This window comes from Symsagittifera roscoffensis, chromosome 8, assembly GCF_963678635.1.
Source record: "Symsagittifera roscoffensis chromosome 8, txSymRosc1.1, whole genome shotgun sequence".
NCBI lineage: Eukaryota > Metazoa > Xenacoelomorpha > Acoela > Convolutidae > Symsagittifera > Symsagittifera roscoffensis.
Genome location: NC_087069.1, coordinates 5,293,691 through 5,321,583, shown reverse-complemented (window position 1 = coordinate 5,321,583; position 27,893 = coordinate 5,293,691). Strand labels below are relative to the sequence as shown.

Genomic DNA, 27,893 nt, shown 5'->3' with positions numbered 1-27,893 from the left:
AACATTATGCACGACTTCATTCGGGAGCTATAACTCTGAATTTTTTCATTTTTTTAGCGGCGCAGTTACTTTTTTGTGAACGGTCAAAATTCAAATAGATAAAAGTTTCTCGACTATTTCTATTTTCTAAACCGAAAAGAAAAATAAACTCCAGTAGTTACAAAATAAACCATGCAATCTAAGGCATTCAGCCATTTCGAACTATGTAGAGTTTAGGGATTAACCTGCCTTATCTAGTTTGAAATGTGAGTCAAAACTAAAGGACGAATATTCATTAGAGAAACTTCAAGAAGTTATTATAATCACAAGTCTTTATCTTTGCTGTTCTTCTTCATTTTAAACAGATTTTCGTATATCTTTGTTTCAATTGACAAGAGATCATTACATTAAAAATCTAGAATTCGTCAATTTTAAATCATCTGGCTGATTTTATTGTTTTATAATGTCAAAAGGGGTGGTTGAAGTTAATTGCAAAAAGGTTAGAGTATTCAGAATAATTCCGCCTGATTTTTAACCAAAAAACAACACCCTGCCAATACTTCAGCACTTTGATCCAAACATTTTATAGATTATTTTTGATTGCAGCTTTCAGCATAGAAACTTTGATCGGAAAAAAGTTAAGATTGACCCTGTTTTCATTAATGTTCCTTTAAATGCACATTTTTCCGCTTTCAAAATGTAAAAACTACAGGTTCCGGTTATAATTTAAGCATTTTCAATTAGGATTTCCGAAAACAATTTTTCTTGGAGTAATTTATCTAGTTTTGCAACTCTAATGTTTGAAATTTAATTTCATTTTTTATGACAAATTTTTAAATAATAATTGAAATAATTATTATTTGGTGTTCACATAGTTACGATAAACAAAAATATTCATAGTTTTTGCTGTAATAATTTTCTTTTTTTCTCTCTTTTGCTGATTTGTTCAAGTATATAAATGTTAGCACTATACTTCCTACACGAAATTTGAGATGTAAAGCTGTTTTTTGCTCGAGATCTTTAAAGATCTAGCTCAAAAAACGTTATCTTTTAAAATGTTGTGAGTTCTTTTAAAGAGATGTATCGTCCTTAAAAAGTTCTTGCAAGATTCCTGCAAAACTTTATACGATAACCTCCCTTCTTCGACTAGGCAGGCTGCTTTGGAGTTTATCTTGTAACAAACGAGGCCAAACTGTGCACATGACGAGGTCAAGCTGTACACTGGATAGCCGCAAGATTTGGTGTTCCTAAGTCTCTGGAATCCAGAGACGAGTTTTTAACCACGTTAAGATTTTCTCGGACTGATCAAAGTAAATGAAAACAAAGAAAAGCATAGATAGCGTCCTTGTTGCGGAATCTGTTTACAGCTCACAATATACACAGTTTGGCGTCGTAATATTTTTTTTTGAAATCTACGATTTTTATCAAGGATTAAGTATGATTTTTTTAAATTTTTTGAAGCCATGCTTCAAAAACTAGGTTATTAGCAGCAAAAAAACGGTTGATTAAAAAACAGAATTGTTTCACTGTATCAACAAAAAGAATTTCACTGCAAAAAAAACTTGAAGAAATTTTATCATATCTTTTGAAAAGTTTAATTTAAAGTTTCTTGCCTCTGGATCTAGAATCTCTAAGCCGGAGTTTGGTGAAGACAAGTTTGAACAGTCTTGCAACGATGAACCATCAGTTAAAATCAACTAATGATTAAAAGCAGGAACAAACTTTAAACAATTGGTTTATGATTTTTAATCTTGTTTTCTGCAAAATTGTTATGTTGAGGCCTCAAAATATTGCTAAATAGGTATTCTTTGTAAAAATGAAAAAGTTTGAGCATAATTCCAATGCAAATACTGCAAAAATAGTAACAAATGCAGCTTGAAATAAAAGAAATGAAAAATTATTTAAATGAAGTTCAAAACATTTTCCAAATCAATGACTTTTTAAAAAAAGTTTCTCAAGAATTTTTCTTTCAGTACGGGGACAATTTATGAACTGGATAGTCGCACAGTTTAGTGGGTTTAGGTCACTGGAATCCAGTTTCAAGTGTGTAAAGATGTTAAGACATCTTAAGAACAATCGAAGAAAACGATAGAACAAAAGAAGAACAAAAGAGAGCGCCTTGTAGCGGAATCTGCTTCCAAAGCACAAAATACACATTTTGGCCTCGTAATGCTCTGCATCACGTCTGAAATCTTAAAAGTGTTTGTCAGTTTTGTTTTATGAGTTTTTAAAACTTGATCATGGACGCATTAGTCGTCATTAACTCAAATACGACTATACTTGAAAATACATTGTATTCGTTTGCTGTCAGAGAAAAAACCTGTGGATTCATCTGGATATAAAGTTACTTTAGAGGGCAGTTTGGCTAGAAAAAGTTGGGAAAATTACATCAACAAGCTTTCAATACTCAAGGATTTTCAAATCTTTTTAACTGGTTGAACAATTATTCAACCAACTGTTTTTATGACACTGCAAACATAATGGATAAGCTGCGAAAAATCCCGTGTAATAAAAATATCTAACTAATTTAATCCCACAAATAGTTGAAAACCAACAAAACAAAAATTCTTTTAAGAATTTGTATTGAATATAACTCTGTGAAATAAAAAAAGCGGTTTGTGGATAACTAATTTCAAGTAATTTAACAGTAAAAACTTTTTCTGTTATTTTTTCAAAAATAAGTGTTTCACGCTAGATTTATAGTTCCTTTGGAAGAAGAAAAACAGAAAAAAATAATACGGGAAAAATGGTTTCGTGAAGCTACAATTAGCGCTTCCTTGACAATGAAAGTTAGAACATTACGGGGCCAAACTGTGCTTTTTGGTTAATGAAAACGGATTCCGCAACAAAGATGCTCCCTTCGTTCTTCCTTTGCTCTTTCATTTTATTTGATCGTTCCGACAAAGTTTTAACATGTTTAAATACTTGTCTCTGGAATCCAGGAACATGCAGACACAAAATTGTGCACCTATCCAGTGCACAGTTTGGCCACGTACTGAACTGCAAAAAAAAAACAGAAAAAAGTTTCCGAAACAGTTTTTTTTTTCAATTATTTTTGTTTTTGAATACCAATAACTTACTAATTGTCTACGCTTTCGATTAGTTTTCAGACCACAGAAGGCACAAAAAGCTCTTTTAAGTGAATAAAAAGAACATGATATATTTTTTCATGAAGAGTTCAAACATTCTGTGCTACTTGCACACAAACCTGTTATCCTTGTCTTTTGAGAGTTTTTAAATTGAAATGTTGTTTTAAAGCATAGAGTTTAATTTTTTCGATAGATGACAGATCATTAAAAAGATACACCTATAGAAAAAGACATCACTGGAAATGATGATGTTCTAATATATAATGCCCTAATTTGGTAATAACTCGTTAATAATCAAATCTTTTAGGATTTGAGAAATTGTCGGTTTTTTCAACAAATTTAAAAAAAATAAAACGTTTACAAAAATTTCTTGAGGTTAAAAAGTGTGAAAAAGTCCATTCGAACAAAATCATTTTTCCTTTTCTGCTTATTTCGATTGAAGCGAACTCGAAATTTCAACTAAAATACATGAAATTTTATGCCTAAAAATGTTGTATAAAGCCTCGGTTAAAATTTCTTTCGAGAGGCAATCAAAAACTTATTCCAGATTTCAAAATTTTCAGGATCCTGCAGAATGTGAAGCGTACCTGCAAAATGGCTACATCAAACTGAGCGAGTTCAAACTAATCGAACAGACTGCATTCGTCGACCGATTCACAAATGGGAAATGTGTGAAGGCGTTTGACCACGTCGGAATCATACGAGAGGTGGCCTTGTACGCGGTTGATCTGCCCAGTTCGGAACGGAAAGATCCATTACGTCATGCAAGTTTATTACATAATTTCAAAAAGACGTAATCTTCATACCTTGACCTTGACAGTTTTTTGAAAAAACGTTATTTTTACACGATTAAAAAATATATGTTGACTTTTTTCACCAATGGTTAAGGGTTCGAATCTAGGTGGCACCTTTTCTTTCGTATAATTATAACAAATGTTGATTTTGTGATATTATTTTCATTATTTTGTTTTTAGAATAGCGACTCGTACGAAGACTCCAACTTCCTAATAAGGAACCAGTATATCATATTGATCATCATTGGAATCATTGCGACCATCACAAATTTTCACCTTCTTGTCAAAGCCGTGAAAAATGTCAGAAAAGGTCGTTATTCACACATCGTTCACGCGACATTATTTGTGACCATGTTTCTATTTTGCGGCCTTGAAATGTCAATCACAACATTTATCTTTGAAGTTCTTGACGTCTATGTCGACAAAAAAGAAACGCCAAAACTTCATCAAACTTTGTTGACGGTAACTGAAACACGACGAAGAGTTGTTGGCGCTGTTACTAGCCTAAGTGCTATTTTCACAGCAATTGATCGTTTAATTCATTTCAACAACCATCTCAATATCCAGAAAAGAAAAAAATTAGTGAAAAGAAATGCTAAGTTTTTTGTGTGTACAGTAATTTTGGCCATTTTGGATTGCGTAATCATGTCGTTCCTGGAAAGTCATTGGCGAGCGAACAAACGTTACGTAACTGAACCGAATGACGAAAATGTCATATACTATAGTTCGTATAAAATTTTCGACGACGGCAAGCATGAATTTAACATCTACCGAATTCTGGATGTTTTCGATGCAATGTTGCCCGTAACGTTCATTTTCACAACTATAATTTGCCTATCAATTTACTCGGTAACTTTTTGGAAAATCTTACGGAAGTTCAGCACTTTACGTAACACCGCAATCGAGGGCCAATCACATATGATAATAATACTTAGGAAGTCCCTGCATACAGTAAGTGTTAACCTCGGCTCGGTTTTGTGTTATGTAATATGCTGGTTTCCTTACGCAATCCTGAGTCGGCTTTCGGAAATGAATACGAACTGTGCTCGGACTTATTACACAAAGATCCTGCTGAGGTTCGAACCGGGTTCCTTTGGTTGGGAGTCTACCACGTTTCTGTATTCAATTAGCGGAGTCCTGTTTTATTTGTTCGCCGTAATGCACTCTTTGAATTTCATGTTTGGGCATCGGCAATATAGTGTCAAAATTTCATCGTGCCGGCGTGACAACGAAGATGTGGTCGGCACCAATACAAACGTCGAAACGTATGTCCCTGTTGCAATGCTGGCGCTCAACCGTCGCAATGACGATAACCACGTTTTATTGGAAGATACACTCAAAGAATATGATTTTATGGGCTGAAAAGCTCTGTAACAACGCGTTGAAACGTTTTTAATATTCATTGTTCAAAAACTATGTAAAACGGAAAAAAAACTAGTATTCTTGGAATGTAAATCTTATAAGTCTCTTGCATAAAAGTTCGCGTAGAATTACATTTTAATTTTCATTTTCTTGAAAGATTCGTATTTCTATTCTTATTTTAGGAACTTTAAAGAATTCTTAACTGGACGAATAGTTTTTCCATTACTTTGATAGGGTTTATAACTTTAGCTAGTTGTGCAGTATTAAAGCCAAATCTAACACTCGAGATAGCTGAAGTAAGTTTCCTAAAAACAAAAGATACATATATGGAAAAAGGAGTTTTGAAAGACTTCATTACGATGCAAAAGCGGTCTCTCGAATGCGCAGGGTTAAATCCTGGAAAAACTTTGTTGTATAAACTAGGTGGATTATCCGTGTTGACAAAAAAAGATATATTATTCGGATTCACACAAATAGTTTATCAAACAAAAGCATAATATGGAGAAAAAGTTTATCATACAACTAAAAGAATAAAAACATTTGGTTGAAAAGCATGTTACGGATCTTTTTCCCAATTTACGGAACTGTCAGACGTTTTCCCAGACTCTGGAATTGTACGACAAGCCTTATTTCCAAAAACAAATGTTTTTTTTTTCGCTTTATATTTTATTTCGACCTGAAACACAAAAAACCAAAAATTTTCTGAAAAGAGATAACCAAGAGGAAGCTAAACGGCAGTTTGCAGAGTAAACTGCATTTTGATAGATGCCAATTAATATACACAAATTTCTTTCACACGATCTTATAACAAAAAAAAAGTTTTTTCGTGTATATGGCTACGAAGCCTCTAGTTCGAAAAAACGAAAAGGTTGAACATCGCGGCCTGTTTTTTGGACCAATTTTGATAATGTGTTGTTCACTAAAACCGAAAAGTACGAATTCTGCCACCACAGAGAACCTTCACTGTGACTAATGGTTCTTATTTTCAAAAGCGCGGACTACGTTATATGCAAAAAATTGAAAAGTTTGAAAAAAATTTTTCTTGTACAAAAAGAACTGGTTTAGCGACTAAAATAAGAACTAAAATTTTCCTTCAGGTTTCATGCAATTTTGATTTAAAAAAATTGTATGACAATTGAAATTTTAACGAAAAAAATGTTGATGACTGATATGCTCTCATTCAGCTGAAACACGATGCAAGCTCATTTTATCTTATCTAAAAGCCTTTTCAGTAAATTTTCGAATAAAACAACAATTATGAAATAAAAAGCTTTACAGGCAATTTTTTTTAAAAAAAGGAATCAATTGGGAATCAATTTTTACATAGAACCCATGCATGGAATTGTATGAAAGGTTTTTATCTATGTAGTTATAAAAAAATCAAGACAAGCTATTTGTAAGGAGGTCAACCCTGGAAGATTGATAAATCAAAAATTTTGTTCAAGTAAGTATTCAGACGTTTTTTTTATCTTTATTCATCTTATTTACGAATAAATTTCGAGAAAAAAAGAAGTGTTGCAAAATCAGCATTCTGTTGAAATTTCATATGTTACGCAACGTCTTGTACAATTTTATACAGTCCAAGAAAAGCTAAATTTTACTGAATTATTTCAAGGTTTGCACTTAAAACAGCACGTCAAAAGAATGCACAGAATGGCAAGAATCTTGCTAGTACCATGCAAATTTTTTTTACATTCCGAGTTACAACTGGATGAATCTAAAATTTCAATTCGTGTATATACATTTAAAAGGAAACTTTTTTTCGAAGTGGATTTTTATTGGTCTTACTAAAACGTCGCCAATTTCTTAAACTATGTAACCTGAAAATTTTTATTCCATAATTGTTTTAATTTGATATGTTAATTTCATTAATTTCGCCTATTTAGATTTAAAAAAATTCAAATAGAAATGCATTTATATATAGGACCATGTAAGTGAAAACCCTGAACTAGCAGAAGATACAGCCGCATATTCTACTTTTTATCATACAATATGATTTTTTATTTTATAAGTTTCCTTAAAAAAAACAGACAATAGTTCATTAAAAAAAAATCAACTTTTTGCTTAGCTTGACTCGGGATTGATACTAGTTTCTCTCGACGAAAACATTGCGAGGTCAAACTGTGTATTTCGTGAAATGTAAGCGACTTCCGCAACAACTGATCGTTCTGACAACTTTATAACATGTTTATAAACTTTTGTCTGGATTCCAAAAACTTACAAGTTCAACATATACGCCTATCCCGTGCACGAATTGGCCTCATAATGAACGAATTGGATAATCCGTGGAATAAAAATCATTGTTGGAAGGTTTTATTATAACAATTCAATGTACCTTTGCATCTACCATTCAATTGAGCAAAGACCACCATATTATTTCTCCCAGTTTCCCAAAACGATCAAAAAATTTGAATCTTCTAAATTATCTCCCCTTTTTACAAAAGGGGAAACCTCTTGAGCTGCAAAATCTTATTTTAATATGGGTGTGGCAATTTTTAATTTAATTTACCCAAGGGGAAAGGAAAAATGATCAAGGTTTAGAAAATTACACACCAATGCGTTCATGGTTACCCGGAATGATCTGCAATAAAATTGGAAATATAATCCTTCTTACGGTGCTCACGAGTGGTGATTACAATTGTGAAACTATTTATCGACATTTTTTTTCAGAAGTTTGAAATGAACGAAATGTTAATAACGTGTTGTTACTGCTGAAAACATCAGCTTTACAATACAACAAGGCTACAAACCATGTAAAGACTCAGTTCTTTTCCTCAAAAAGTAAAAATGAGTTAGTGTTGGTTGTTAAATGGCTTGATCAACTGAAATTTCTGAAAGCAGGGTAACTTTTTTCAATTTTATGTATATTCCCCTCCCGCAACACACCTAGAAATCCAGCTCGATTTTTATCGAATGTTTCAATCACTTTATTTTGTTAAAGCCAAACAGTTTCGGTTGATTCAGTTTGTTATGCCAATTTGGTACCCTGCGTGAACTACTTAGAAGATGGTATTGATCAGAATAAATCATTTCAAAAACTTAAACAAGACTGCTCGTATCAGGGCGAAGCCCTGAATGTTCTGACTGCCTTTTACTTTTAGGGTTTATGGAGTAGCAGTAATAACATAAAAAAATTAAATGAAATAAAATAAAATGAAAATTTTTTTCTAAAATTTGAAATTTTTAATGATCCCCCCACAAGCCATATAAAGTACAAAAAGAGAGATTTCGTTCCTTGTAACAAATCAATTATGGCAAATAAGCTTCGTTCAACCAATTTAGAACGACTTATATGACGGATTAAATCTCCGCAAACGCGTTAAAAGCGCGAATTGGGGGTTGAGAAATTAGACGATAAGCAAATTAGACGGAGGTACTTAAAAGAAAATTAGACGGTTTTGCAAAACTGCAATTGTGAGAAAATAGACAAAAGTGAGAGAATTTAACTTTGTTTGCCCACAAATTGCGTTAGAAAAATAAAATTGTTTGTAGACAACAGTTCAATTTCAGTGGCCAAAAACTTTACAAGTCAATCATGCATAATTTATTCAATTCAAAACTCTCCTGTAATATTCAGATTTGACATTTTATGTTCATTTAAACTAATTGTTTTGATAGGTATTGACATTTTATGTTCTTTTTGTATTTGTGAAACTTGACTCTTAAGAAAAATTTTAGTGGCCCTTTCCCTTTCGTCTAAAATGCCAGATCTGTAGAAAAAAAATTCCGTCTAATTTCGTTTTTGTAGCATCCGTCTAATTTGCTTATCGTCTAATTTTCTAGGCCTCGCGCGAATTATTGCTCGTTAATTGTCCCAAATTGGTCAAAATGGCAATCTTTAAACCCTCATAACTTTACGAAAAATGATCACAGGTGAAATATTTTTTCAAATATAAGCTCAGGACAACAATACCTTTTGAATAAAAAATTCCGTCAAAAATGGCTAGTTAAAAAGTCGAAATTTGTGTGAAGAAAAAAAAACCCACTCCGAGCACAAATATTCCGTTACTTTCGTATCGAAAGTCGGAACAATGATTCAGTAATGAATCATTAAAGGAACAGTACTTCAGTTTATTGTCCTGATTTTATGTTGCGCTTGTCCAGTACTGTTACAAAACTGTTCTTATACTGTTGCATTATTGAAACAATACTGATATTTTCTGGCAAACTAATCGGGGTAGCCCAGTTATTGGGTCTAATACAAAATGATTGTTCTATTTTCACACAAACAAAAAAAAACAAATTCTCATGTTTCCCCAAACCATTTTGGCATTTTTCGAAACACTTCCAAAATTGATCCAAATCCAGAAATTTGACGCTTTGACCACTTCTTTGATCTTCCGTTTGTTCGTTTTCTTTGATCGTCCCGGCGAAATTTTAACTTGTTAGAAGACTTATCTGGGTTCTAGAGACCTTCACACAGTAATCATTTTTTCAAGGTGTTTTGTTGCCTGCATTTGAAGACTATCATGAGAGAGCAGTTGTCCAAAACACTATTATTTCATCAAAACTTTCAAAAATAATCATTTTTGAACAAATTTATGCAAGAAAATTAGGATGTAATTCAATTTTCATTATTGAAAATGTAATACATGATTTTTAAAATTCGGAATTAGAACCGGATTTTTTTGTAGTTATTTGGTTCCATGCAGCTGTCTTCAGTGATACTTTATTAATTGTTTTGCAAAAAACAATATCGGTTAACTTGTCGCTATCAATCAGCACTAATTTATTGATTTTTTCAATGGAAAACTTTGCCAGTTAATAGATTCACTCTTATCTATGTCTCTCGTTTTTCAGCTGCAAAGCCATAAAAAGACTATTCATTCCCTTTGTTTGGAACAGTGATTGACACAAGAAATTGCACTTAGTAGAAAAACCTTTAAAAATTGCATTTGAATAGCTTTTTAGTTCTTTTAGCTTTTTTTCTTGTTTTCATAGTACTTTTTGTGTTTTTGTGGTTGCAAATAAAATCTCATACATAAAATTGAATTAATTCAGCATCCTATTTTTAAAACAATACTAAACTAGTTTGGAAACCAAATTTAACTTTTCTATGGACTTTTTATTAAGTCGAAATGACATTTAACAACTAGATGATATATTACAAATCTCAACTTAGCCTTAAAAAAATTCCAACTAAATATTAGCAGTGAATGCAAATAATGATTGCAATTAAATCAGAAGTTACTTAAAAAACTTAAATGATGTGAAGTTTTTGTTTTCAGCTTTTTCCCGAACGAACAAACTGTCATCAGCAGTTATGTTCGTTTTCTTCTTTAGTTGCCGGAAGCCGCTCGCTTTTCGACTCCCGTTTCGGCTGCTCAACCGAAGGCCCCCCTTGTGCCTCGGCGTGTCCCGAAGACACCGTTTCTGAGATCTCGAAGTTCCCGTCAGTGGTGGCGCTTCGTGTTTTGGGGAGGAACAATTTGCGAACTGGTTCCCATAGGTTTTCACGAAGTGTTGCTGACCTTTGTACACTGGGTCGTGGTCGGAAATTGGTGGTTTGTTTAGATTTTAGTTTTTCATTGTGCTTTTGGATCGCTAAAAATAAAAATAACTGATTCCATTAATTGTTTTCATTTGGCACAAGTGATTAAGAATCTGCCTAGAGATAAAGTTAGCCGGAATTTTATCATTTTTTTCCGATTTGTTTAACTTTATTATAAATTCAAAGGTTCTTGTTTCAGATTTTTCCTTCTTTATCTGTCTGCTTCTGTTGAAAGATAACCAAATCCAAATTATTATGACTAAAAAAACTATACGCGGTTGCTCGTGTAAGAGTTATCTTTTTTGTCAATGGATAAACCGGGTTGAAAAAAAAGATAACTTCGTCATTTTTTTTTTCATTTTCCTCAAATTCGGCTTCATTTGTCGTTTTGTTTTCTCCATTTTATACCCCAACAAGCGAAATTAGGTACAAATTGAAAAAGGTTATTAAGACCAAATTGATTGCCTCAACCCATTTGTATTCGTCTATTTCAGCGCGTACCTTTTAATAGACAGGCATTTTGGTCGTCATTAATTCTGAACTGCCCTATTTGGCAATTTTCAAACCCCTATAAACTTATCGAAAACAATCGCCGCAGAATTTTTCTTAAATTTCGAGCTAAAGGCATTTTTTTATGAGTACGGATGATTTTAAAAACATTGAAAATGGTTAATTAAGTAGTAGAGTTTCTTCTAAACGCAAAAACGAGTTCCAATCTTCTGTCGCATTATTCATAATTCGAAACAACCAATGCAACCGTTAGAAACTAGCACAGAAAGTTTCGATTGAATCGCACATTAAGGAGTATTGTATATAGCCACTGTCCTCTAATCAAGACTGAAAGATCTCTTATTTTTTTTTACTTCTGACAATCAAAGAAAGTAAGGAAAATATGCTTAGAAGGTTTTTTTTGTTCAGACAAACTTCTGAAAGGACGTTGCAGTTCTTTCCGACGTTTTCCTTAACTCGCTTGAAGATTATTTAAACTGCAGATTTAACGCTTCGAGCAGTGCAAAAAAAAAATGATCCGCATTCAAATTGGTCATATTTGAAGTTGGTCGTCACAATTTTTCTCAAAAAAGGTGGTAGAAGCTTTTTAGTTTTTTGTATTGTGAATTGTATTTTGTTCGAAAGGACTTCAATATAGTCTCGTTTACTGCAAGATTTCTTGGTTCTTCTAAAATCAGAAGTAAAAAATCTCCTTAAAAGCTATAGTAAGTTACTTTGAACAAATAGCTGCAACCTTCTAAAAATCAATTTTTGTCAGAAGTTTGACGAAAAATTTTTCCTTTTAATTGCGATCACAAAATCCAGCATTTAAGGATCTTATTGGAAAAAAAACCAACTTCAAGAAAACTGATTGCCTCGGCCATCTGGATTCATAAAAAGCCCAACTTAAATTACTTATCGCAGCTGGAAATGAACTTTTCAAATCGATAGACGGTTAGTTGAAAGTTAAACTGTTGAGAGAAGATGAAAAAGTGAAGCTACCAAAAACGTTGCATAATTTATCCAACTAACACCATTATTCTAAATTTCAAAATGCTCGTTGCTGTTAATGCTTTGCTATATATCGTAAATAATTGCTAAAACAAAATCAATTTTTTTTTTCGTCTTCTGAAAAGGTGAAAAAAAAATCATGTCTGACTTCCAACTGGAAATAGCAGCCATAAAAAAGAAATTGAACAGATGCTATCTTGACTTTTCCAAAAAAAGGTTTGTTTTCCATTAATTTTTTGGACGTTTTTCAAGTGAGACGAATTAGAAAAGAATTAACTTATGATCTAGAAAAGAAAATGTTTAACAATTTCATCTTAACGAAATTTTTTTGAAGATGTTCAAGAGTTGAATTGAGTCACGTTAATTCCTTTGAAGCAGACATCTAGATTACGAAAACATCCATATAAAGTTGGAATATTTTTCACAGTTCTCAAATCATTTTCGTTGCCGCTATTCTGGTCCCTAAATAGATATGTTTCAAGTTAATTTTGACTCCAATGATTTATAAGTTTGTGTTGAAAGTGGGCATTTTGACAACTGGTTTTTTTTTCAAAAAAAAATTGTTAACGGCGCCAAAAATAACTAGCACCAGAGGCTTCATATGGTTTGGCCATAAAATAAAAAAGCATATTGTTCGACCTAATTCGAAAAAAACTTTGGAAAAAACGGTACGGTCAAAAATTTCTGTGTAATCACGCCATCGATTCCAAAAACGACGTTTCACTACATATTAGATTTTTTGTTCTTTCTGCATTTTAAATTTTAGCTTTCTGCTATAGTAAATTACCAATCTGAGTGTGATAAAAATTTGTGGCTTTTTTATTAGCATTCATACGCCATAAATTCCCCAGTAATTCGATTAACTAAAACAAGACGACCATACAGCCAAAAAGGCTTTTCTTTCTTATTTTCTTATTGAGCTTCCCCGCCTTCAAATTCCCCCATTTCAGCGTCCGGTTACATTTTTGCTCAATGCTACCCCTACTCGCAACGGAACAGGCAAAAAATACTCTTGAAAAGATCAATTCCCTTGCTATCGGAGGGGGAAAATAACTGATTTTCTAAGAAAGCATTCGTTTTGTTTCGTTAGCCCATTCAAGGTCATATGTTTCAATTTACACTGCGAAATTATTTCGGTTCAAGCTCTTTCAATGGCACGCATGAAATCAGAAAAAAAATTATAAAGAATTTATGAAATCATAGAATAAATCTGATCGTGAATTCATGATAGAAAACAGCCATGTATTATATAAAATATAATAGTTTTTCGACTATCCTCGAACCACAGCGTTATGTAAAGAACATAGTGATATCTTTTGCGTAATATTAAGAACGAAATGCTAGTCTCAATTAATTTTGAAATTTTTTATTTTGTTGCATATCAACTCCCAGAACTTTTTAGAAAGGAATGAAATATCTTCTTGCACGTGAAAAACTTTTAAAAATTATTATCAAGAAGGGATTGTCTTCAATGGGATATAATGTTGTTTTTTTTGGTAAAAAAACTGCATAAAAACAAGCAAATTTGTTCTGGTGTTTTTTTGGAAAGTGCAACATAAAAAGCATCACTGAATGGGCGCAAAAATTGGTACGTGTAAGTCTCTAGAATCCAGAAACAAGACTTCAAACATGGTAAATTTTTGCCGAAAGGATCAAAGAAAAAGAAAGAACAAAGGAAGATCAAAGATAACATCCTTGTTGCGAAATCCGCCTACAATTCTCAAAGTAGACAGTTTCCCGAGTTGAACTTCGTACACCGAAAATGCCTATCATACAGATCCATACATCAAGTGTGTGGAAAAATGCTTGTCATACAATTTTCATTCAATTTTGAACAATGGTTGATAAAAGTGAGACGAATTAGTAAAAGAATTAGTTTATGATCTAGATAAGAAAATATTCAACAATTTCATCTTAACGAAAAAATTTGAAGATGTTCAATAGTTGAATTGAGTCACGTTAATTCCTTTGAAGCATACATCTAGATTACGAAAACATCCATATAAAGTTGGAATATTTTTCACAGTTCTCAAATCATTTTCGTTGCCGCTATTCTGGTTCCTAAATAGATATGTTTCAAGTTAATTTTGAAGAACATAGTGATATCTTTTGCGTAATATTAAGAACGAAATGCTAGTCTCAATTAATTTTGAAATTTTTTATTTTGTTGCATATCAACTCCCAAAACTTTTTAAAAAGGAATGAAATATCTTCTTGCACGTGAAAAACTTTTAAAAATTATTATCAAGAAGGGATTGTCTTCAATGGGATATAATGTTGCTTTTTTTTGGTAAAAAAACTGCATAAAAACAAGCAAATTTGTTCTGGTGTTTTTTTGGAAAGTGCAACATAAAAAGCATCACTGAATGGGCGCAAAAATTGGTACGTGTAAGTCTCTAGAATCCAGAAACAAGACTTCAAACATGGTAAATTTTTGCCGAAAGGATCAAAGAAAATGAAAGAACAAAGGAAGATCAAAGATAACATCCTTGTTGCGAAATCCGCCTAAAATTCTCAAAGTAGACAGTTTCCCGAGTTGAACTTCGTACACCGAAAATGCCTATCATACAGATCCATACATCAAGTGTGTGGAAAAATGCTTGTCATACAATTTTTATTCAATTTTGAACAATGGTTGATAAAAGATATAAACTAATTTCTGCGGCTGTTTGTTTCTAACAAAACAGTGAGGTGACAAAAAAAGAGGTTTTTCTGGAAAAAAAATGCTCATCATACAATTCCCATAAATGAAAATTGTATGACTACCCTTTTTTTATGGCGACACAAAAAATGTTGAAATTACCCTAAAATGTTTTTTTTTGTTTTTTTTTCAACCGTAAGTTGAATTTTGTACGCAAACAATACTTTTCCTTTTTTGTGTGCATAATGTAATCCTGGACACACTGAATTGAAATTTTTTTCCTTTTCGCTTAATAACCTTATTCAAAAACGCTGAAATCTCTTATTTCTTTTGTATATTGTGTTTGTTTATGCCTTGATTAATGTCCGATAACTTTAAGTTTCAAATTTTTAGAGTAATCGCCGTTGAAAAATGTTGTCAAAATTTATATGTTTGTTACTTACGTTATATCATTTGCGAAATACAGCTCTAAGACAATTCAGGTAATTTTCTATAGATTGTAAAGGCAAGACGCTCCAAATTTTGGTTCTGAGAGTAAACAAAAGTCTTTGCCGTTTGCGTTCGGTTACAAACACAACCCAAAATTATTTTCAGAAATTAGATTTAGAAACAAAAATCAAACGTTTGTTTTTGGAAAAACATCTATTATACAAGTTTCATATAAGGAAAAATGCTTGTCATAGAGACTTCATACGTTTTTCTGCACGCATGGAATTGTAAGAATTGTATGAAGAGAAGTTGTTGTTATGAAACAGCTCAAATCACGGTGAAATTGTGAATATTCCGCCTGAACTAAATTCAGTCTGTTTTGTTTTTTTTTTATCCGTGAAAATGAAAGAAAGTTTTCAGCTGTTTTGTTTCTTTTTTGTTGTTGAAGTTTCTCCCGCAAACAAATTGAGAGCTTCAAGAGATATAAGCAACATTTAAAAAATGCTTCTATTGATTTGCTTCAATAAGGTTTGGGATGATTTGATTCGCCTTATGCGCTATGAATTAGTGTAAAACTAGTGAAAAAAGCACCTTAGTTATTCCAATTTGTCAAAGTGTCGGTGTTTTCAAACTCCAAATTTTTTCAAAAATTGTGGCAAGTGAAATTTGTTTTGTAGGAGCTCACAACGTTCAAAAGCCATGGTATTCAAGAAAAAAGCGTTATTTAAATATTCTAATTGATTCTGAATGAAAAACAACCCAAGGATTAAATTGCTCATCACTTAACTCGAAAAATGGAACAGGCAAAATATAGAGGGCAAAAATTCGTTCAAAAATTGAAAAAGAGATAAACTTTAACCTAATGTGGTTACTTTTGGCCAAAACATTGTTTGTTAAAGCTAGAAATTTGCGAAAACGATTCCTCCCACACCAAATATCAAATATAGTAAAATGATAATCTTGCAAGATTTTAGAAAGACCAACTAGCAAGTTACGTGTGATTTTGAATATTTTTGAGAGCAGAATCTTTACCGCGGTCAAAAAGATTAGGCTTTTAATACGAACATCCTGGATTGACCGCATTATTTAAGGGTTTGACCTGGGTTGACCGCAAGCATTTTTAGTCGCAAAATTCAAGCTCAAATAAGTATATTTCGAAAAAAAAAATGTTAATATTGTTGATTACAAAGAATAGGCTGAATTTTTTATACAACATACAACAAAAACTTTGGTGCGAGTCAGAACTTGAAATTTGTAATGCCTTTCTGTAATATGCAATTTCTCGAAAAATTGAAAAAATGTAGGAGAATCATTTTCCAACACAGGTTTGTAGCTAGCTTTTTTAAAGAGCCCAATTTTTCTAAAAAAAAAACTTTTTCAAAGTACTCATGCTACGCAAATGACTCAGTTTTTAAAAAATCAAAAACTTTTCAGGCAAAGTATAACTCTAAATTTCTTTTCAAGGGTTAGATACTTTTTTAGGTGAGTAAAAAGCCTCAATAACTGCTAAAAACTATTAGTTTGTTTGTCAGAATCAATTCAACTAGATCAGTTTGTGGTTTATTTGTCTAAACGGGTTTTAAATCAGCCTTTGCTGACTTTTTTTTCTGATATAAATTTGCATATAGATGAGCCAGAAGTTGACCAGGCATATCCAGGATTTAAAAAAACCACTCCAAACCATGAACAACGGTTTGTTATTGGCAGAAGTATTTTACCACGAAAAGCCTAAAAATAAACAAAGAAAGTTGTCGAAAAACTTAAGAATTTTTCTTTTACATAATAATTCTGGTTCTCACTTATGTCGATACTGGGCAAACCAAGTATCGACCCTGATGAACCCATAAGGCTGGTCGGACGAAACTTTTTTTGACATAAATAACTTGGACTGAAAACGGGTGTTCGGTCAACTCATACGTTACAAAATCCGACCATCTCGACCCTAAATCTCCCCCCCCCCCCCCTAAAACATCGCTCGGAAGTCAAGAATAAGTAGGCTCGGCTTGTGGTGTAATTGAACCTCAAGCCGATAATTTATTTATATCCATAGTTTTTTTTTTGTAAAACTGTAGTTTGAATTATCTGATTGTAATAAGTTTTGGCACGCATTTAAATTACAGAAAGCCGATCTGTTTACAATGACATAAATTGAGGTTTTTCAAAGGGGGAGAGTGATGGAAACATATCCCAATAATTACAAACTACAGCACCGCTACCTTCTCTAAGGGAATCTGGGTCAATTTCGGCCCCGTATATCTCCCACGTATATCCAGAACTGTCCTTGGTCACATCTGGAACCGTATTCTGTCTAGCCAACATCCGCGACTGAGTCAGTGCCGATGCAGTACTTAACCCACTTGTCAATTTTTTCTCCCCTTTTTTCTTGGTTGTGTGTTGAGTTTGTGTCGCAGATTTGTCGATAGAGGGCGTCGATGGTAAAGGTGAAGCTGTTAAGGTTGACATGCGTAAAAAATACGAATGAAGAACTTTTAAACGTCTAACACGAACTTTGTTGTGAAATTTTTGAACAAATCAATAATGTCTTTAAAAGTAGAAGAATTTAGAAGAATCAAAAAATAACAATTAGAGGAGCCAATAAGTAAAAGTAAAAATTAAAAGTAAATAAAATCATTTATTAAATCTAGAAGGTGGGAAAAATGAACAAAGGTTATGCAAGTCTAAACCAATTACTCTTTTTTTTATTTTTAGAACTCAACTTTTTTTTCAAAGTTGTTGGAGTTTGTTCACAAATATTTTAAATACTAAACAGCGGGGGCTTTATCAGCAAAACAACATAAGTAAAAGTTGCAGAATTTAATTGATTTTTTCTTCAGTTCGGCATCAAAAAAGTATAACGCCTCAACGTTCCTTTTTCTCAATACGCATAACTGGAATAAAATATAGCAAAATAGGTAAACAAACAAACGAATATTTTTTTCGTATCCCTAGCGGTTTTAAAAATATTAATAAAAACCGCCTTCGATAGAGAGCTTTCCAAAGTGGTAAAAAATCGATAAGGACTGAACTTTAAAAAAGAAAAGTATATTGGAATTGAAAAAATTGATCCGTCGTCAAAGGGTAAAAACGTCAAGTTTTGACAAGTGAAAAATAGTTAAAAAGAGGTGGAATAGTTCAAAAATAAGGCTTTTTGTCGGGTAGATTTTAACAGGTTTGGAGTGGCGTTGAAAGAAAGCTGAGGCTTTTGAGTTTGTCTTTTTTTGTCTTATTTGCTCTCTAATATCGACCGAATTGTATATTTTAATAATGGATAAATGCGAATATTCGGAGGAAAAAGGGAGAATGGTATAAATAATTGAAATGCACTTGGTACATGCGCTCTGTTTTTATTTCTGATATTTGTAATTTTTCCGTCCACTGATTTTTCGTGTGCCGCTTTTATGGGGGCTTAAGGTAGCATCAGCTGAAACAAATTAAGAACTACTCAATCAACTTGGGATACGTCGAATCCCCGCCCCCCAGTTTGCAAGGGGGTTTTATACCTAAGTACAAAATTCACATATGCTTAGCCGTAGCCGCTGAATTCATTTTTTATATGGGGTGGAAATTCGCTATTAGAAACCCTAGGCGTGGGGGGGGGGGGGGGGGGGGGGGTAGGAGAGTTAAAGAAATTAAAGATAAGTCTAAAACAAAAGTGTCTGGCTAGCATGCTAAACAAAAAAGCTAGAACTGTCTTGAGGCCATTAACACCCACCACTACAACTATCAGTACTTAGAAATGCATCATGCATTATTGCTTCTTAGTCTATTATGTTTAATCTATGTTCGGGTTATGATAACTCGAGCAAAGATTAGACGTATAGACATCTTCTATTCATCTATTGATCAGGGGAATAAGTTAACATAGGTTGCCATAATGGTCCTCACAATAGTTGCAATAAAGGCAGGGTCAGCTAATGAGTCTTATCAATGAAGACGGATAGATTTGCGAACATTGCGTATGATTGCCTTTTCGTTCCGGCTTTTGGTTTTTTTGTTTTTTTTTGTCTTCAGACAAATATCGACTTTTGAATTAGCCATTTTTGACGTGATTTTTTCATGTCCATTCATAATATATTGTTGTCCTGAGCTCAAATTTAAAAAAAAAGAAAAGTGAAAAAGAAATCAATTATAATGGATTTTTGTGGGTCTAAGAAATTGTCAATATAATCAAATAAAATTTTGCACTCAAACAACAAAATGGAGGGATGGCCTGTTGCTGTGTAGTAAGTAGCACAGAATTTTCCGGCCAGAGTCGTAAAAAAACCACAAAAAAAACTGTTTTCAATTTCAAATAAGCGTTGTTTTTGTAAGAAAAGATTATTTAACTATAAGAAAAGGTAGAAAGTTAGACAATTAAGCATAAAATGCTACAAACGTCTTTCAAAAATAATTAAACGAACAATAGAAAAAAAATTTAAAAAAATTAAAATGATTCCTAATTTTTTGCACAGAAAAAAAAATCGTTGGAAAAGTTTTATGCACAAGTCAGTTCTTAATGAAATTTCCAAAACTATTTTTTTAGTATAATCAAAATTTTTTAGGCTAAATGACCAATGTTTATTCACAAGGAATGTTACTCGATCGCTCTTTTCACTCGAATTTGGACTGAAACTCAAATATTTTAAAATATTTCAACCGGTTTTTTCCAACTGCGATAAAATTTTGAATTTTTTAATGTCGTTCCAATCACGACTGAAAAAGCTTTGGTGTGATATATTACCCGACCCAATCCGATGATTTTTTGTGGTTTGCGGCGTCTGAATTTGCTTGGAAAACAAAAAAAGAAAAAGAAACTAAAACTCACCCGAATACAAAATTCCTGCATAATTTTCGAATGGTCGGAACAAAAAAAAAATTGATAATAATCCTTTGCTTTTAACTGACTTAGTATTAATTATAATCCATTTGATCTCAAGTAAAATGGATTTTTCCCACTTTAATTTTGCTTTGCATCGTTCTAAATTTTGCACGAAATTCTGCATTATCAAATGAGTGATGCGGAAATTTTGCAGAGCAAGTGTACAGCCTACTCGTTTTCTAAACTTTTAATTTCTCACATTACAAAATGATTTCGTGAACCTCCTCCCGCTAAAGACTGTCCCGTTGCCCCTTTACAACCCCTCCCCTTCCAAAAAAAATTGCCACTTTGCCCCCACTACCTGAACTAACATCCACCTGACCACCTGACCGCTAGAACCAACTGAACCGCCCCTCCCCCCACCTGAACCACCGCCCCTGATCTAAAACATACCCTACCTGACCACCTGGACCAAAATATTGGTTCAGGTGAGGGGGTTTGGTTTAGGTGGGAGCTTGGATGGTTCAGTTGGTTCATGTGGTCAAGTGGTCTGTGTGGTCAGGTGGACTGTTTGACGAGGATTTCCAAAATCTCTTTTTTGAAACTAATTTTCATCAATTTTTTCATTTTACATCAGTCCATAAAAATTTAAATGCAGTCAGATTATTCAGGGTTTCGACTCGTTAAATGTAGCTATGTTGGGCTCTAATGGACCATCGATCAATCCCAAGTTTCCATCAATTCTCAGTATAATATCACAGAAAGTTTTCAATGAAGTATATATATATATATTTGTGTTCGTGTATGTTCTTAGGTTAAAAGTGATCCTTGAGTTTGCGAAAAAATCAGATCGGTTTCGAATTGAAATCGTAATTTCGTTTCTTAGGTTGGCAACTACTTTTGATCACTCAATTTTTGTGCAAATGTGCTAAATAAAAGCTTTCGTTTTTTCAAATCGCCGATAAGAAATTTCTTTCTCTTATTTAGTCTGATACAGTTTTTGGCCTATTCTCATGAAACATAATTTTCACTGCTGGATCACCTAATTGAGCAATGAAACAGCTCATCAATTTCAAAGTTTGTAAATTAGCAAAAATATTTATATTTTCTATTGCTGCAATTTTTGCTTAACAATAAGTTTTGCCCATAAAAATGTGGCTTGCAATTAGTGAAAAGAAAAAAGTTATAAAGGTGTTGGAGGCGATTATACCCATTTAAGAATTGACTTCAGTTTCATTTTCAGGACAAAAACTAAGTAATAATATGAAAAAAAATTCGTTCTCTCTTAACTTTTTTGTAATGAAGTTCAATTATAAACAATTTAAGCATTATATTTCCAATTACGCGGAAATAAAACATTTTGAGCGTCTGTTTTGGACTACCCAGGTTGAGTTCACATCAAAAACAGCGATAAAAAAAGAAAAAAACAGCAATCGCTTTTGATGAACTATCGATGTTTATTGCCACAATAGCAAAATTTATCGATAAGTTATCGTTTATTTGGCTAATTATCAGCGATGGAACAGCGAAAAGAAACAGATCAAATAGAGAAAAAATAGTGAACTACCGGTGTTCGATCCTGCAACTATAAGCTTCGTTGACATGTTTCCTGCCTCTGCGCCACAAAGCCTTATAGATCAGCTTAGAAGACTTGTCTGGTAAATCTGATTCAGGAAAACTTTTATACACACAAGTTATAGTGTTTGTTAACGGGCACTGTTATTGGAAAGCTACAAGAACGAGTTATAGTTTCTTAAATTTAGCGTTGATATTCGACAGATAAAAAGCTGAAATATCTCTCAAATAGCGCAAGTTAAGCTATGCAAGAAACTCTGAGTTATTCATGAATCAGCGCTGGAAAAAGCGATCACTGGATAATACAGAAAAGCGAAAATTAACGGTGCGACTTCAACCCGGGTACCACTTTCTCTTGCTTTCGGATAATGTAACTGAGAGAGAGTGTACGCTGAAGGCCAAAACGCGACAGGTTCAGTCCAAATCAGCAACATGAGTTTATGCAACTGTTTCATCGGAACATAATTCAATATGATCGTTTTACATTCCAAAAAAGGCTTAAAATGTTAGGCATCCTTATATAGTAAAACACCAAAAAATAGGAAAAATAACATTGTAGATGTTCTTTTGTTGGTCATTTCTTTTTATTGAGCGCGTGCAAAATTTTGTGAAATGAAGTTAATCATGCATTTCTTATCGACTGAAAAAAAAATTGAAAAAACGTTATGATTTATTTCATTATGAATGGGAGTGCATATAATTTTATACCTAAAATTTGTAGACTTTTTTAAGGTTTGTAACTTTTCAGCAGTTTTTCGGAAAATAAGATTGATTTTCATGACTGTTTTGTTATTTTTCACTGCAATTGGATGGTGTATAAGCTCAATTTATTAAGCCATTTTGAAAACATTTTACATCGATGCCATAAATTGAAAACAGATCCGCAAGAGCTTACAAGATTACAAAATTAGTGAAAAAAACTTAAGATTGATAAACACTGTTTTCTAATTAATTGGTTGGAATTTCCATGTGTTGTCCAGTATTTCTAGAGCTTCCCCATTTTCTAAGTTCTGACAAATTGCGAGCATCCTGCTGAAAAATTGGCCTTCTAACGTCTAAATTGTTTAGTTTTTTAAGATTTTGGAAATTTAAATGATATGAATTATCGTTTCAAATTAAGCAAAAACTATTATTTTTTATTACTTAAGTCAATAACCATGTGACTTTTAATTACATTCCAAAATTAATCCAAAAAAATTATTTCACGTATTCCATATAGCAAAAGGCTGCTGATATCAGAAAACTTTTTGCCTGCCGCTCTGTAACAGCAATGAAACAGTTTCGGAAACAATTGGAAAATGTGCAAAACATTATTCTCAAACGCCATGTAAAGTAGAAAGTGTTGTATGGTGCATGCTGTAATGCAGTAACTAAACTACTCAGCTCAGGATATAATCCCTGTTAGCTTGCTGCAAATCAAATGAGTCGCATTAAGCAGCCGCTTGCTCGAAATTAGAACGAAATACGTTGCGCGTTTCTTTGTCCAAATAAGCCAAACTGGCAACTTTCAAATCGCCATAACTATGTAAAGAATGGCCAGAAATGAAATGTTTTTTTTTTAAATTGAGCCCTGGACTTCAATAACTTTCAGCTGCTAAAATAAATATCGTTAAAAAAGCGAGGTAAAAAGTCGAAGTCTGCAGAACAAAAACCCACATATATAAATAATATTCCGATTTTTTCAAACGCCAAAAAAACTAAGAGGAAATTGTTAGCCTCATATGATTTTGAAATAAAATGTTTTGCTTCTCGCAGTTTATCAGGAAAAAAGATAGATAATGTACTGCCAATTGATTAGCAGTTTTCTTTTCGGTCAGTGAATTTGTTGGAAGATAATGAATCTAAAAAATTTCAACTCGATGTGAAATCTCACTTTTTTGTCTGTAAAACCAGTGGCTTAATTTCCATATAAGGTAGTTGGCTATTTTCAACCAAAGACTTCCAATTTTGCAAGGCTATTTTTTTTCTATTTTTTCCAATTGTTTCCAACTAGTTGAAAAAGTAAAAGACAAACCAAATTGACATTAAATTGTTCCTTTTGTTCACAGCAACCTGACATTCTTTCTAAGTTGCAAAAAGATCATCACCTATTTTTATGTCTCAGAAAGAATAAAATCTCTGAATTTTGTCTGTGATTTTTGAAACTCGCAAAAAATTTAACGTGTTTTGTTCTCATGAGAAAACACAACCAACTTACCATAGTAGCGTCGACCCAAGATAAATAATTTTGGGCGCTCGATAAGAAAAACGTCAAAGGGTATTTTGAATAATAAAAGTTCTCATTTGTCAGTTGAAGGCAACAAAATTTCAGAATTTCAGAAGTCGATAAGAAATATTTTACAAAAAAAAACAACTATGACCAAAATTGAATTTTTTTCATGTTTCAACACTCACCTAAAAATTCGGCCTATTATTTCAATTCCAAGTAGAAAATTCAGAAAAAAAAGTACTTTTAGTTCTCACTTTTTGCAGATGATTTTCAACAGAGAAGCTGCATAACTTGACATCGACCGGTTTTAATTTGATAGAAACTGGAAAATTAGAAGCTCTGAAATGCCAGTCGAAGGAAACGAGAGTTCTATTCGTTCTTGATTTTATCCAATGCAAAACATAGACTTTCAATATGAAAATTTTTATTTTGTTTTTATTGCGGATATTCATAAATTTTCCATCATTCATAACAGCCAACAAAATCCATTTTGCAACGCTTTTGTTCTTTTTTTAAATCACAAAATGGTGTTTGTTATAACTTGAGCAATAAAAGTTTGAAAACATGAAAAAAAATTGTTACACAGATTTCGTGCAACATTTTAGTTTCACATGATTAAAGTTGATTGATTGAAGTTTGATTTTTGAGATTTTAGAAGAAAAATTCTCTCTTAAGTTAACATTTCCAAAAAATTATATTTAACGCAAAGCATAAAGTATTCGCAAAATAATGAAACTTAAAGTGTATATACAATCAGGACGACCACCGGTATAATGAAAAATTAGTTCAACAATGTTTTTCATACCTGCAATAAGCGAGAAATTAAAAAAACTTACCTATTTCTTGCTTCACAGCGACTAACGTTTTTATGGCAAATAAAAAGAATGTTAGGAAAACATCTGAAGACAGAAGAATTCAATTGTTTATAGTTCGCTCTTAAATTCAGGAAATGACTGAGCTCTTGTGAAATTTTCCCGACTCTCTTTGAGGTTGGGTGAACTATGGCAGATGATACGGAGATTATTTAATTGCAATCTTATCTATTCTTTTGAAGTTCGAATATACACCAGTGCTGACCGCAGATGCAAAGATAATAATGATCATTGAACCGAAAAGAAGAAAAAAAGTGTTTTTTTAACCATCCAAAAAAAACTGGATTTGAACGGACAGTGATTTTGATTGTCGCGAGGAAAAAATTCAGGGAGTAAGATTGTAATTTTATCTTTTCAGCTCCCAGAAAATTACTCAAGGATTCATGTATAGACTAATTTTTGTTAAACAGACCAAGTTGAACCTTCTTCATACTTTTTATGCCGCAATCAACGCAAAATATACTGAATTCGGAAAAAAAAAACGAAAAAGTCTGCATCTGAATCGAAGAGAAGCTGAATGAAATCATAAAAAAGGTATCAATTTAAAATCCCAAAAAAGAGGCAATTTAACTTCCCGCTAAAACGAAAAGTTTTCCACTCACGAAATGAGTTTGCTTAAAGTTGCGTGTAACTATACACTTAGAATGCTTAATTTGGATTTTTGAAAATTTCAACTAAGAAACAAGTTCAATATCCCCCCCAAAAAATCAATTGCGAAGTTTCTTTCAAACTATGTTGCTCAGATATGAAAGCAAAAATCAAATTATAAACAATGATCATCAAAACATTTCTTGATTTTCCTTGTTTGTTCAGTGGTTTTCGTCGTTTCTTGAGTCGCGCCATATCTACGTTAGTCGCGAAATCGCGCCATCTCCAACTCGGCTCCGAAAGTCTGGAAAAAGTAGCTGAGTTTGGTCCACCGATTCCGGCGTTTCCTGAGCCGCGCTGATCGCGCCGTTTCCTGAGCCAGGCTGGTCGCGCCGTTTCCTGAGCCGTGCCGATCTCGCCATCTCCGCCTTAGTCAAAAAAGTCGCGGCTGAGTGGTTGGGAATGCCAAGTTTTAGTCGTGAAAGTCTGGACAAATGTAATTTCAGTTGCAACACGAATCGAGATTTTTCACCTAATTTGAAGCAAGACTTGAGCGGTTTGAGCGGTTATTTAGACGATTGCGGTTATTTAGAAATCTTGCTTCATAATGAGCGGTTTGAGCGGTTTATCTAAAAAAAAAACACCCAAAAACAGCGCAAGATTTCCGGACATTTGTAGGTTTTAATCGCTTTTTTTATTAAACCGCAAAAAAAAACGCTCAAATCTTGCGTGAAAAACCATTCAAAAATCTAATTAAGAGAAATTTGTGGCTTTCGAGCGGTTTTTTGAAGCAAGATTTGAACGGTTTGAGCGGTTTTTCCAAAAAACCGCCCAAACCGCTCAATCCGCTCAGACAGCTCAAATTTTGCCGGAAAACTGCTCAAACCGTTCAAAACTTGAGCGGTTCTTGGGCGGGATGTTGACCCGGGGAAAGTTTGGACATGCCAAAAATTTGTCGCGCAAATCTGGAAATGAGTCTGAAATCTCGAACTGGTTACTGTAACGCCTACAATAAACTTCATTTCATCAAACGCATGGATGACCTTCTTCTGACTTCTTTGTATTAATAGTTCAGTTTTCATACAAGTTCATCATTCAGAGATGTTGTCATTTGAAAATGGGAAGATTAAGATGATTTATCCACAAGGGAACGGTCCAACATACGAGCTGTTCAAGGACCGCTTTTGTGCCCCTGGTTAAAATATGCTAGCAATTTTTGGTAAATTTTCTGGGCTGGTTCATTGCCTCTGATACGAGCACTGATAATGGTGGATCTTGAACATTCGACTTGTCAATTGAGACGCGGAGAAAAAAATACTTTATCACCGCTCCCCGTTTAGTTTTTGTCATTTCTGCCGTAAAGCAATTAATCTGATCTGACCATCGATCCAACAATAGAGATTAGATATCCAGAAATTAGTGCCGCGTTTACTGTTATACTATGGCATATTAATTGAATTGATATATGAAATTTGACAAAAAACAAAGGCTGAATTTGGCATATCAAGTCGTAAATATGTTGCCAGGAAAATCAAAACAAAGGTTAGAACAACTGTTTTTGTCTTTAAGACAACCAAAAATTCTCATCAAAACGTTTTGTGGAAGTAATGTTCAATGAATCCCGCAGCCTAAGTGAAAACCGAAGACACTTAACCGTTTTGAATTACCCGGGTTGACCTTCATAAACCAAAAATGCTTATCTTATAATTCCTTGCAGCGAAAATGCTTGTCATACAAATCCATACATCATATGTATGGAAAAAAAACTCTAATCATACATTTTTCATATTTTTTTTAAATCATACAAATTGTACAAAATTGTTTGACAAACATTTTTTCACATATAAAATTGTATGATAGGAATTTTTGTTCAACCCCGGTAGCCATCAACAATTGATGTTTTTTAGCATTACGAACGAGAAATCCATGATTAGATACGGCAGCAAACTTTCCTTTAAGGTCACTGAAGCTTTCGATGTCCATCTAATGTTCATCATTTACCAATCTCATTCAGCTCTTACTCTAGTGTACATACCTATCACCTAAGTGTTTAATTGATTGCCAAAAGATGTGGTTGTTATTCAATTCTTAAGCTCATTTTATTTAATCATTTTTGTAATAAAGGGTTTTAACACGGGATATCGACTCTCTGATCTTGTTTATTGAACTTACTTCAAACTGCGTTAGTATGTTTTGTTAATATTCCGACTTTCGAAGAAAATAGGAATACATATGCTCTGGGTGGTTTTTTTAGGCCAATTTTCAAAATAATTTTCCTCCTGGGGGATTGATCACTGGTTTTTCGTGTTCACACACGGTTCGCCCTCACCACAATATTTGCTTGAAGTTTTCGCTGTGAACAACTCTAACTAAATGACTCGCTTAGTACTGTGATGAATGAAGCCTAAAATTCATATTTTGTCAAAAAGTTTATTCGTGAACTTTTTGAGATCAGTTCATGGGCCGTCGGAACAGTCACAGCTTAGCCATGATGCAAACAACGGGCATGACACATGCAAATCAGTTTGTTTTTCGTGTTTCGCTTCAATGAATATACATGAAACTT

General features: G+C 33.1%; 1 protein-coding gene and 1 long non-coding RNA gene across 2 annotated transcripts; one reads left to right on the top strand and one right to left on the bottom strand.

Annotated features, from left to right (window-relative positions):
- Nucleotides 1-302: 302 nt before the first annotated feature.
- LOC134853099 (uncharacterized) lies at nucleotides 303-5,344 on the top strand. The gene is made up of 3 exons (XM_063869037.1): nucleotides 303-478; nucleotides 3,632-3,832; nucleotides 4,043-5,344. Exons 1-3 carry the CDS (start codon nucleotides 443-445, stop codon nucleotides 5,222-5,224), a joined length of 1,419 nt encoding a protein of 472 aa, XP_063725107.1. The 5' UTR covers nucleotides 303-442; the 3' UTR covers nucleotides 5,225-5,344.
- Nucleotides 5,345-10,262: 4,918 nt separating this feature from the next.
- Nucleotides 10,263-24,845, bottom strand: LOC134853066 (uncharacterized). Its single transcript, XR_010164315.1, has 3 exons — nucleotides 24,704-24,845; nucleotides 17,502-18,706; nucleotides 10,263-10,768 (listed from the first exon to the last, which is right to left on the bottom strand). It is a non-coding gene; the product is annotated as an uncharacterized LOC134853066 (long non-coding RNA).
- Between the last annotated feature and the right edge of the window lie 3,048 nt (nucleotides 24,846-27,893).